Here is a 13684-nt window from a genome sequence, read left to right on the forward strand (position 1 = left end):
ACCGGCTGCCGAGCTGGGAGCTGTGGGACCCTCACTGTTTACTCCCCTGCAGCCGCGACCCTCTCTTGGCCCTCCAGCTGGCTTGATATCGGCAGCAGGCACAACGGGGCAGTGCTGGGTCGAGTGTGCAGCCCAGGGAGTATGAGTACCATGCGTTTGCACACTGGATAGCCGGGCACATTCTACCCTGTGGAGGGCACCCGAGGACTGGGGAAGACTGTCGAACGTGCCTGTTTGCTGCGGGGGTAGCACTTGCGATTCCCCCCCCCCCACACAGACCTGTGTATATCCACTGCGCTGGCAGCAGAGCTTGCCTGGCTTAGCTACTCGGTGTGCTAGCAGACTGTAGAACCATCGGCGAGAGCACTGGGTGCTACAGAGGTGGCATATTACCCGCGCTGCTGGGTGGAAATTGTGGAGGTCACACAGTGCAGCCCCCTCTCACAACGGGGCCCCATTTTAAACTGCCTAGCAAGTCAATTATAAGGGGGCTGTAATTATGAACTAGGTCACCGCAATCCACAAGCTCATGGTATGGGTGGTAAGGACCCCTTGTCCTTCAAAGCGCCTGGAACCAGTGCTGCGACGCAACAGACCAGCATGGCGGAGGGCAGAGTGACACACAGCTGAGGCAACTGGTGCTGATAATGTACTGCTGGAACTGAGGGCAGGCTTTAGGGCCCTGGACATCCGTTTCGATGCCCTGGACAAGAGGCTGAAATCTATGGGGGCCCGACTGGATCAACAGAGCATGTCTGACCACGGCAAAGGGTTGAATCTCCGATCTGAGAGATGGTGCTGGCCAGACCACTAAGACGTATGTAAGGATGGAGAAACTCCTCAAAGCTGTAGACATTAAGAATGAGGATTTAGAAGCACATGGAAGACTAAATAACATTCGTATTATGGGGGTACCAGAATCCACCTATACTGGGACACTGGACAGATTTGTGGAAACACTTCTTACAGATCTTTTTGGTGGGGAGGCCTTCACCACAACATTTGTAGTTAGACGTGCACATCGCATTCTGGGACCACGACCAAACCTGGGGTGCACGCCAAGACCGATCATTGCCCGGTTATTGAACTTCAGAGACAGGGATACTGCCCTACGAATGGCGCGTGAGAAGGGCCAGCTCGAGTGGCAGAGGTCGACCATTGCCATGTATCCAGACTTCACCGCCATGATACAGGAGGCACGCAGGAAATATGCCGAGGTGAAAGCGTCTCTATGGAAGATGGGGTTACAGTACGGAATGTTATACACAGCACGGCTGAAGGTGGACGTGGATGGACGGTCCCAAATCTTTGAGTCCCCACATGAGGCCGAGGAGTTCTGCCAGAAGTACTCCAAATTAGGGAAGCAGCATGGTGTGATATCGCCGCAGTTGTCGCAGAATATACCAGACTCTGGTGCCAGTGCCGACCTCTTCACCGCCAGCTAAGGTGTACTGTTGACACTTTTGAAAATCAGTGGGACGGTCAGGTTGCATTTTCTTTACACTACAATTCTTCTGCATCACCATGGATATGCGCTAGTGGGACCTTGAATTTGATGCACATATGCAGGCACGTGCCAAGACTTTGAGGAAGCGGCGGAGTGTTGCCACCCCTCGAGTGCGGATGCACCTGCTTAATTCTCTGCAAGTTTACAGTATTCAGTACATGTTTCTTTATTTGCATGCATATTAAAATATGGTTATATGGGGTGGGGGTTTCCCCCTGAAGTTTGTTAAGGGCGATGGGTGGTGGGAGGAGGGGCACTGGGTTTATAGGCAAAGTTAGTAGCATGGTTTTCTTATAGTTTCCATTCGCAGAGTAGCAATATTGGTCTGGGTGCTAGCAAGTTGGAAATACAAGGTTTAGATCATAGATAGCAAGGTTGGCAGAGGCCAATGTGGTAATGATGTCCTGGAATGTTAGGGGACCAATTACATGCAACGGCATCAGGTGGACATTGCCGTCTTACAAGAGACACATTTGGCAACAAATGTCAAGTCGCCGCTGGCCACAAGCTGGGGGCACATAAATATTTTACAGGGTATAGCTCCTATGCCAGGGGTGTTGCTGTGTTGATACATAAACAGGTGCTTTTCCGGGAGGAGGAGGTCTGTCGAGATGGAAGGGGGCGTTATTTATTGGTTAAGGGTTGTCTGCTTGAACACTCTGTGTTGTTTGTCAATATCTATGCATCAAATGTTGATGACCCCGGCTTCTTTAACACAATACATGCCCACATGGAACGTATTGGGGCAGACCACATATACATGGTGGGGGGATTTTAATCTATTACTCGAGCTGGAGCGTGACAGTACACCACACACAATTGCCACAAAGCCCAGTGCAAGGCGTGCCCTTTTGGACACTATAGACTAGCTTGGGCTAGTGGACGCATGTTGACACCACTGTAAAGATCGGGAGGGGTTTACACATAACTCGGCACCTCACAACACTTGGACACGCTTGGATTACTGGTGCCTCTCCGCTGGGGTGGCAATATGGATAGACACAGTTAGTCACCTGTCGCATATATTATCTGACCATTCTCCTGCACTGGTAAAGCTGAGGGTCCCTAGAGCGGGAATATCGGGAAGCAGCAGAGCGTGAGGCACACTTTCTAGGCAAATATGCAGTGGCTAGGTGGTATGGGGAAGGCGAGAGGCCGGGTAGAAAGCTAGCTAGATTAATGCAACAGTCCCATAGGGCGACCTATGTAGCCGAACTAATGGTACAAAATGAAGTGCTGATAACTGGTAATGTTAGGATCCTAGAAGAGGTACTTAAGTATTATACACAACAAGAGTCACCAGGCTCCCTGCAGACAACAGGTCTCGCTGGTCTGGATGGAAAAGGCGCATCAGGAATTTCTAGCCGAGCCCTTCTCGGAGAATGAAGTAACCGAGGCTATCAATGCTTTGGATGGCTCTAAAGCACCAGGACTAGATGGGTTCACGGGCTGCTTTTCGAAGAAATACAAGTCCCTCATCATACCTCATCTTGTGGACATGTATCGGAAGGCAGTCGAGGCAGGGGTGCGCCCACCTACACCGAGGGAAGCAGTTATCATCTTGCTCCCAAAACCAAATAAGATACTAGCTAGAAATTGGCAACAAGGAGTGCATTCATTGTTGAGAAACTGATTTCTCCTGCACAATAGGGTTTTATTCCCAACAAATCAACAGCTCTTAATCTCCGCACGTTATTTACCATAACTGCACAGAATATCACCGACAGTACCGGCGGCTGCTGCTCTCCTTGACGCAGAGAAATTGTTTGACTCGCTTGAGTGGCCCTTTTTGTATGCTACAATGGGAAGACTGGGGGTACCGGAGCGGTTTTTGGCAGCTGTCAGGTTGTTATGCACATTACCCACAGCACACATTCGGCTTAATGGTGCATTGACTAATGTGTTTCCTCTCACGCGAAGAAAATGGCAGGGGTGTCCACTTTCCCTCCTGTTATTTGTAGTGGCACTTGATCCCTTGGTGCAGCATTTACAATAGAGGCACTGTCATCGGGGGCTGCAATTTAACAGCGGTCCTTTGTTACGCACGCTATATGCCTATGATATTTTATTTGTAAGACACCCAGATGAAAATTTAACACCACTTCTCCGGAAGGTGACGAGATATGTTACCAAATCGGGCTTACGTACTAACTGGGAGAAGTCTGAAGTTTTCAAGTTGACAGAACAGTGGAATATCAACTGTCCTGGTGTGATGACTGTGAGGTACCTCGGAGTCCATATCCATAGAGAAAAGGACCGTATTCTCCAGCTAAACTATGGTCCGGTTTTGGAGAAACTGGGACGCAAGATAGATCGATGGTTGAAACTACCCCTGTCGATAACAGGCAGAATAGCGATCATTGAGATGGTGATTGTTCCACAATTTCTATATATTTCCCAAAACATCCCCATTCCGTTATATAACGGATTCTTCACAGAACTTTGCACGATGCTGTTATGACTCGTGGGGGGGGATTTGTAAGTAGCCCCGCATTGGCAGGGATATCTTGGTACTGCCGTATGGGAGGGGAGGTTTGGGGTACCAATCTTTCAGATTTACTACTTGGTAGCACAGGCGAGCTTTGCCAGACACTGGTATCTTGCAGATGTCAAAATTCCATACCACAGGACAGAGGCTGATCTGGCGCTTCTGGCACCACTTAACACCCTGTTGCCAGTAGGGTACCCAGGGGACCCACATGACATCCAGATACTTTCAACTACCAGCTGGGCATAGCATAAGTTATTACGGGTGACGGGATCCCGTATATTATACTCATCCGCGCTGCCGCTGGCAGGTAATGGCTGAGTCCCCATCCTACAGGAGACCTTAGTAAAACATACGCTGGCTAAATTCCAGCTGACGACATTCAGCGACCTGTTCCCCGGCGAACATATTTTCTCACGCGCAGAGGATCCTCGTTTTAGATAGGCTACTATAATGGACCATTTTGTGCTGCAAAGGCTACAGAGGGAATTGCGTGCGTGCGTGCATGCATGGCTACCCTTTGGAGCCCCCTAAATACCCAACCCTGACAGGGTTAATTAAGAATGGGGATGGGAGCCATTTGATGGCTCGGATGTATAGGGCAGCAGTGGCACTGCTCCCGTGTCGCAATACGGGAGTTCGAGCAGCTTGGGAACGCGACCTGGGCTTCCTGCTTACAGATGCGCAATGGAGTCAGTGCTCTACGCAAACCCGTCGGGTTTCTCCTAACCACAGACATAAGCTGCTGCAGTTAAAAAATTTTGTGGAGAGCATACATGACACCTAATAAATACATCGTATAGACCCCTCGCATCCACACGAATGCCCACAGTGCCGGTCCCCAGAGGCCGATTTTGCCCATATGACATGGACTTGTATTAGGATAGAGTGCTTTTGAAAGGCGGTCTTTGGAGAACTCTCCCGCATGGTTGAAATTGGGATCGCGCCCACTTCCCTGCTAGCGCTGTTGGGGTACACACAAGATCTTCCCAAAACCAAGCACTGATTCGTTGCAATTGCAACCCTTATTGTCAAACACAAATTGGCTATTAAGTGGGGTTGTAAGCATGCCCCCACATTACATGCATGGCTTTATAGTATGACTTATTGCAATACCACCAGTGACACATATGTACAACTGCAGTCACCCACAGCTAGGCCCATATATATCTGGCAGCCATTTCAATCATACCACCTCACGAAGCGGGACAGCAGTGATACTACTCCACAGCTGCTGATTGCATCCACTGGAACTGAATCCAATAGGGACGAGTCTGGGGTTAATGTACCTGTGTAGAGGTGTTGTAATAGGATGCTGCGCTGGACCTTACGTAGAATAGCTTTGGTAGCTAATATTGTACAGGACTTAGTGACGCATGTAACTGGACATATGACCATGTCATTTTTAATTATGTTGCTTAACACTGCACTGTAATGCTATGTTTCTTTTTATTTCTTGATGTAACCTTAATAAAACCTTTAAAAAAAAAAACAAGAGCAAACATGACGATCTTTTGCAATCAGAACTGTTATTTTCTACCTATAAACATTGTATGTTCAGGATGAGCAAGTCTTTTTTCATTACCAAGTGGCTGCAAAATTAAGACATGAGGGCAGGACTTAAAAAAGAGAATGATTCAGATGTGGAGCATAAGCATACTCTCCCTTTGTCCCTAATGGGAAGAGCAGCCCTACATAAGATGATGTTCCTTCAAAGATTTCTTTACGTACTACAAAACTCACCTTATCCTGTACCCCGGCATTCTTCAAACAAATCGATCAGGACCTCCGTACGCTATTGTGGCAAGAAGGTGCCCCTAGCATTGCTCTCAAGAAACTCCAGAGAGGAATCTATGATGAGGGCCTTGCAGTCCCAAATATTCAAATGTACTACTGGGTCTCAGATACTGGTGATCAAAGATTGGAAATACCCTGAATGGGATGAGCCTGTTTATAGGGTCGAGAGAAGTGCAATGCCAAGCAGTAATTACGAAGCAATCTCATATACTCATAGGAAGAGAGAGGCCCTCCCTATCCATATGGTCAGTGTGGTCAGGTGCTGGACTGAAGCAGAGGTCCAGCTCGGAGAACAAGTCACGCTGACAGCCATCACGCCTCTTTGGCACAGTGACAGGCTGGCAGAGTTCTCCAACCTGACAGGTTTCTCCAAGTGGGCAAAAATAGGCATTAAGCATTTGGGAGACGTGTGGCGGAATGGAGCCTTTTTTTCCTTTGAGTCCCTGAGACAAGAATTTGATATAGCAGTCTCTCAGACACTTCATTATTACAGACTAGGGCTTGCACTTAGAACGCACAACAAGGAGGGAACGATTCTTCCCGATTCCTCTCCCCTGGAAGACCGTGTGCTAGCAGACCCAATCTTACAAAAGGGTGTCTCAGTGATATACAAAAAGCTAATAAATAACTCCCCGGACCCACTGGGGCCCTTAAGCACATTGTGGATAGATGACCTGGGCGATATTTCTGATGAGGAATGGCTGGAGGCTCTACAAGGTCCGCAAGAAATAGCGATTCGGGCACGGTTTAGGCTAATACAACTGAAAATTCAGCATAGAACATACTGCCCCTGCACCCTACTACATAAAATAGGAATGGCGGGTGACCCCCTGAGCAGGAGAGAATGTGGACAGATAGGTTCCTTTTGCCACATCTTTGGGAGTGCCCATTGATATGCCGATAATGGGGAGAAGTAACTGCTATCATGTCACAAGTACTTTCAATAGAGGTCCCACTTGAGGCGAAAAAACTACTGCTTATGATACAAGGGGAGGAAGACTGTCCCAGAAATGACTGGATATGGCGGACACTGGCGACGGGGGTTGCCAAGAGAAATACTGCACGGAGATGCAGGGCACAGCTTCTGCCGTCGGTGGCTGATTGGAGAAAAAATTTGTACTGGTGTCAATGGGTGGAAGAAGTGGTATATCGCAGCAGGGGATGCATCAAAAAATTGGAAATAATATGGAACCAATGGCAGGCATATCGGGGAATAAATTTTGGTGGAGGACAGTCCCACAATGTGGGCTAATTCTCCCAGCTATAGTAACGAAGTGTAAATGATGAGTACACCTTCTGTTTACATGTAAATCTTGACTTCAAATGATCAGTCTGCGCTGCTTTGTAACACCGAGAGTCGACCTTCTAATTACATTTCATTGTGATTATCTCTGCAGCTGCTATGTATTGTTCACTCTGCTGTTATGTGATGTGCAATAAAAAAGTAATAAAAACATTTTTTTTTTTAAAAAAGAGAATGGACACTATAAGCCCTACTGCCGAAGATCATTATTATTTGCCCCCTCATGAAACATAAGGAGAGTCTGAAAAAAGAAGCATTATAATAATATGGAAGAGGCATTCTCCAATTTAGGTAGAACATTTAAGAAGGGAAAGCTAGAACATAACCTCATAGCCACTGCTCAGATTGAGAAGAGCATCCTCTTTCCTATTAGGACAATACCTGTACTGTATTTGCCATAAGCAGCATTAGAAGAGAAGCTTCTATCATGTTCTCCCTTTTTACTAATAAAACTACCACAGAGTCTGCAGGGGGTGAGACTGAACTAATAGGATTTCGCTTAGGGCAATACAGTACTTTTCTTGCCTTGAAGGACAGGACTTAGGAGAGGCTGCATTAAGAAAAACGGATATGACAGTTTCCAGAGCAGGGCCCAGAGGTAGCAGCCACTGTAAATTCTTAGAATACTTCAAGTATTAAAAAATGGCAGATGACAGAAAATGAATAGATTACAAATCCGAACTTTTTTAATGCTCTAAGCCAGCGGTTCTTAACCTTTTGACTTCTGTGGACCCCCACTGACTCATTATTGAAAGCCGAGGACATGCGCCTAAGTAACTTCTATGACTTGAACTACAAAACAAAACATAAAAATACATTAAAAAAGGATACATCAAACAAATACACAAATTATTAAATATTGTATTTAACTCACTAATAAAATGCAAATATCGAAATTTTAATTTCAAAGGGAAGTATGGAGCTTTTCAAAATGTAGTTTTATTTCTAAAATACGAAACAGTATGGTAGACTCTAGCACAGCAGTTATCAATTTTTCGGCATCTGTGGACCCACACTGAATCACTACTGGAATCCGGGGACCCCCCACTTATTTATTACTGGAAGGCAGGGAATACCAGGCAGTTTTTACAGTTTGGACCTTCAAAACACACAGAAATACAAACACAATTATACACCAAACAAATGCTGAAATATTTTGTGTAATTCCAAAATCAAATATAGAATTTTTATTTCAATTTTGCATCTCTGTTTGTATATACTTTATAAATTGTAATTGATTAATGCTAATACTATTTAATTTTGTAAAACAGTCACCTACCCCCTAGGTAGGCGTTTGGGACCCACAAAGGTTCACGGTCCACAGGTAAAGAACTATTGCTCTAGCACCTCACTTTGACTTTTTTCCTTGTAATGCATGCTTTCCTTTTCTTGGCGCATGCCAGTGCTCCAATTGAGGCCACCAATCGTCCACAATAGTTTCTGTTTGCTGTACTTTAAGTACTCCCACAAACCAAAATAAGGATAGCAACTTAATCCTTAGACTCTAATTTCAAATACCTTGACATTTATAAAGCATTTAAGGTTTTTCTTTGTTATGTACATATACTTTAATAATCAGCTTATATTGTTTAATTTTCTAAACAGTCCTTTACCACCGGTGTGAGCTTCAAGGACTCCCTGGTTAAGAACCACTGCTATAAGCGCAATGTCTTCAACTGGTAAGTTGTCAAGATACGAGGATCAGCGTAATCTCAGTTCCACCATGAACGGGGAGAACGGATCATACCCTGAGACATCACTAGACTGACAAGGCTCTTGTGAATGGCACCAAAGAGTATAGAATGACAGGAATTTCATAATTTTCCACAGGGGAGGTGGGTGATGCAGCCATGCACCCATGACCAAGAGGAGAAAAGAAATGCTTATTGGAGATAAGTTCAGGGTCCCACCATACTGCTGATGTAAAGCATCAGGGTTTTAACTAAAAATCACTATTTCAGCACCCCCACCCCCCGCCCACCCGAGGCATTGGTGACACATTACAAGACACCTTAGAGAATCTGACAGATCCATCCATACAAGAGAAATAAACTGGTTGGAAGATATTCACTCTGCTTAACACAGACCTTTCAAGAGACACCTCCATTCAGTAGTGAAGTATACACAGGCTAATTTAACAAAAAAGGCATGCATTTCCAAAAAATAGTAAGATGGGTGATCATAAGATGCTTACTGGTCTGTGTATAGATAATATCCATTTTAAACTAAACAGGTCACTACTTAGTTATATGAGGAGTGGGTCTTACTTGTAGATTTAACTTTGTGTCTTATCAGGCGAGGACCAGAAAAGAAACAAGAGAAAAAAGATATGTAAGGAATGAAATACAGAATTATTTAGACAAACTCTAATATGCCTTCTCGCTAACAGATGCTGGCAGCAGCAGTGGCAAGGGAGTTTAAAATAGGCCTAAGAATGTAGCCAGACAAGCAATCACGTGACTAATAGATGTAGACTCAATTAATGAGCAATGACCTTGACAAAGAACAAGTGTTAATACCCACTTCAATTAACTTCTGATTCATTCCAAGTTATAGAATGGGCTTATTTGTTTCTAAAAAGGTTGTGTGTTGTCACCATCAAACAATGGTGGCATTTCACTCAAGTTCTTAAATGTGGCAGGTGTGAACTTTGGAGCAATTAACATCAATCTTATAGTTCCCTTTAAGTGCAACCCAGATAGTATAACTAGAACCTGTATCATTCTTGTAAACAAGTATGCAATACCTTCAGTCCATGGCTTTGGGGTCATACTGGCAGCATGAAGAGGCATTCCTGGCGTTGGCCCGGGACCAGCTGGAGGAACTCCCATCGGATGCATCCCCATGGCTAACGTTAGGTATAGAAAATAAAACACAAGTGAACGTTGATTGAAAAGTGAGCTCACTATCCACTTATCTCACAAATTGCAAAATTATTCTTACTCAGGAAGTGCAAACAACAACAAATATTTAAAAACTGAAAATATATATAGGGTAGGGAATACAGCGGACTGAAAAACAAAAATAAATAGTACGCGAGTTAACAACTGACAAATTAATACACTCAAGGCAATTACGAGAAATACATTAACAAGTAGTAAAGACTTGCATTCAAAAGTAGTAGGCGTTTCTCACATTAAGCTTGATAATTACTTTTTATTAAAATGTATGTTTTCTCTCACTTATTGTAACGCTAACCCACTGCTTTCTTTAAAGCGACCATTGACCGAAGAGAAGGAGCTCCTTAGGATTACAATAGATGTTCACCCAAAATGAATCCAAAGTAGCCAGTACCTGTTAACCTGTTCACAGAAGCAAATACTCATTCTTTTCAATCCAGGTTGAACGAGCACTTATGGGACCAAGTGTTACTCTAAATATGAAGTGTGACCTGGCTTGTGTTTTGTAATCCATTTGAAGATTTGTTTTATTATTTCATATCAGTGCACTCATCTGGCTACCCATTTTATTATTTTCATGTATTTTATTATATCTATGTGGCAGCTCATTGAAGACTGTTTTTAAGGCGGGGGCGGAGCTTGCAGGCTCGAAAGATGGCTGTACAGTAACGAAGCTCCTCTAAGCCATCAATACTGTCCGGCAAATATCCGTGAATCTTGCTTCCGTTTTAATTTCGAACTGGGCTGCTTTGAGAGGGGAAGTGCTGTTGAGTCGCTGCGTACCTCCACTGAGCCGGAGGATTACATGGAGGTGCCATAAATTATGTCTCACGAGGAAGTAAGTTCAACCCACGCTTGAGACCCGCAGCCGCTCCGGAAGAGACGCCCGGATTTGGATCAGTGGTTGTGGAGCCTTCGGTCTCCTTGCTCTGCCGGAGGTGAGACGGGCGGAGTCTCGTGGGGGACGCCGGTGCCGCCTGAAGTCCCTGCGCCCGCCGCACAGTCTGCGCCGGCCTCCTCACCGCCTAACCTGGGCCGTGGTTGGCGGCCTGCGGCGCCATTGAGGGCCCTCCGGAGATCGCTGCGGTGTTGCCTGTTCAGGATTCGGCGCCTTCCTGCGGGAGCTCAGGCCATCCAGCGGGGAGGGCGAGAAGATTCCCTCTCCAGGAGCAGTAATTACAACATCCGGTAAGAACGAGGACAGGCCGAAAACCCACGGGAGAGGACCCTGAAGGCTGCAGGTGGGGGATGTGCTGCGCAGTGATGGCAGCAATCTACCCTGGAGCGCGAGCTGCATTGTGGATGCACTCCTTCTGGGGTCGCTAGTGTTGTATCCCATTGCACTTCAGCCAGAGAAAACAAAGGCACCTCTCCAGTGACAATTGAACAACTACTTGAGACCTTTTAGCTACATACTTGTTTTTGCCTCATCATAGACTTCTGCGCTAGAGGAGACTTTGTGGCTGCTCCACCTGTCGATAACGCTGAGTGAGTGGGTGCTGGAAGCACTGCCCTTTCGCCCTAACTGCTTAAACACCGCACGTATTGATTAGGCGTAGAGTGAATGCCTGCACTGCCCTAGTTCGAAGCAAGAGCCACTAGAAATTCAAGTGAGCCCCACAGAGGGAACCTGTGGGGAGGGAGGGGGGGCGGGGAAGGGAGCTGCAGACCCATCTACAATAGGGAAAGTAGACACATTCCAATTCAAGCTGCAATTCAAACAGCGGAAAGCGAGGAACCCCTGAGCAGTGCGACATAGCTGAAGACACGCCTGCTGATTTGCGTCAGATCCTAGCCGCCATGCAGCTAAGCCAGAGTATGATAGATGTGAAAATAGACTCCTTAGCTTTTTCGCATGGACCACATGTCCGAGAGGTTAGATAAACATGTGGAGAGGCTAGACATGGTGGAGCGACGCGTAACCAAAGTGAAAGAGGCACATATGGAGACTGATGCAGCACAAAAGCAACTCAATAAGGCTTTAGCACAATTGCAAGATAAAACTGAAGACTTGGAAGCCAGGTCTAGAAGGAGCAATATACGAATTACGGGCCTTCCTGAATCCACTGTTACAGGGAATATGGAGTTATTCACCGAAAACCTCTTAGAGACCCTCTTAGGCCGAGGCATTTTTTCCACTGTTTATGATCGAGCGTGCTCACTGCTCTCTAGGTTCTAAGCCTCCCCGGGAGCGCCCCCGCGCCAAGATTATCGCCAAACTCTTGAACTACAGGGACAGTGACGCTGCGCTCAAGAAAGCCAGAGAAATAGGGTAATTACAATATGAGGGTTCATCCCTCTCACTCTTCCATGACTTCACCCTCAAGGTTCAAGAAGGAAATGTATGCCATTGAAACGTACACTACGTGCACAAAAAGATATTGCTCTTCTGCAGGAAACCCACCTACCGGCAGATAGTATATTCTCACGCAGAGGAAACTAGAGACCCTTTCATGCTGCTGGTTTCTCGACACATGCGAGGGGAGTGCTCACATGGGTCCATCCAAAATCAGGTATTGCACTAGAATCGGTTGCTATAGATGCTGAGGCTCGTTTCACTATTTCTAGGTGCAGAGGGAAAGTCCTAGAATTACTGGTGTTTAATATCATTCGGCCAAACCACGACAACCCACAATTTTACCAGTCCTTGCTAACATGCCCATACACTGATACCCAGCTGAAGCTAGTAGTGGGGTGAGATTTCAACTGTATACTTAATCCAACACTGGACTGCTCAGGGGGCCCAGCCCGACGCACATCGGCTTCTGCAAAACTCATAGCAGACATCATGGTACGCCTGGATCTGGTAGACGTTTGACGCACCCGCGCCCCAGGAAAAGGAGGTTACACACATTGCTCAGCCCCACACGAACTACACACAAGAATAGATTATTGGCGAGAGCATTATACCCTAATGTCATGGAATGCACGATACACCCACTGACAGACTATTCACCGATATTGGTTGAGTTGCGTTGCCCGAGGAGGAGACCTGTTCCTTTCACATGGCATTTCCCCACTTATTCATTGCTGGATAGTGTTTTTAAAACCGCCATATTTGAATCTATAGAATATTTTATTAAGAATTAAGTTGGTTCTGTAACTAGTTTTTCCACAGTCTGGGAAACCTACAAAGTTTATATCAGGGGCATTGCAATTCCTAAACACTCGGGGGTGTTGCGCTCCATCAGGAGCCATTTGGACAGCTTAGAGAAGCGCCTATCTGAACTAGAATGGGCCTTATTGCGGGGGAGGAGGCTGGGGCTATGGAGGACCTAAAAAAGACGTTAGAAGAATATCATGAAGTAGTGGACAATGAGATCAAACATATGGGAGAGAGGCATCTGCGGTCACAGCGAATCAGACAGAGTCAGGAGAACTACTGACTGACCCTGAAAGTATTGCAATCCAATTCAACCTGTATTACTCCGAACTTATCACTCTCGGGCAGCAGCAAATGAGACCAATATTTTAGATTACCTCAAACACATTAAGTTACCCTGGCTGACCGATGAACACCGTGAATATCTCATGCGACCTCTGGAGGCCTGGGAGATACACGAGGCCTTAAAAAGCATTCGCTCATGAGGGGCACCCGGTTAGGATGGCCTCACAGTTGCCTTTTACAAGGAATTTAGAGATTTTCTAGTCCCTCACTTAGTGACACTTAGTGACACTATTAGAAGAAA

General features: G+C 46.0%; 1 protein-coding gene across 3 annotated transcripts in view; it reads right to left on the bottom strand.

Annotated features, from left to right (window-relative positions):
- Positions 1-13684, bottom strand: part of SMARCA2 (SWI/SNF related BAF chromatin remodeling complex subunit ATPase 2) — a 1761756-nt gene that overhangs the window by 1523065 nt on the left and 225007 nt on the right. For all 3 annotated transcript variants that reach the window (XM_085632958.1, XM_085632957.1, XM_085632956.1), the window contains exon 5: positions 9842-9943. In XM_085632958.1, the coding sequence (XP_085489084.1) occupies positions 9842-9943 (102 nt within the window). The remainder of the gene's footprint in view (positions 1-9841; positions 9944-13684) is intronic.

The sequence above is a fragment of the Triturus cristatus genome, chromosome 2_1, assembly GCF_964204655.1.
Source record: "Triturus cristatus chromosome 2_1, aTriCri1.1, whole genome shotgun sequence".
In the NCBI taxonomy this organism is placed as follows: Eukaryota; Metazoa; Chordata; class Amphibia; order Caudata; family Salamandridae; genus Triturus; species Triturus cristatus.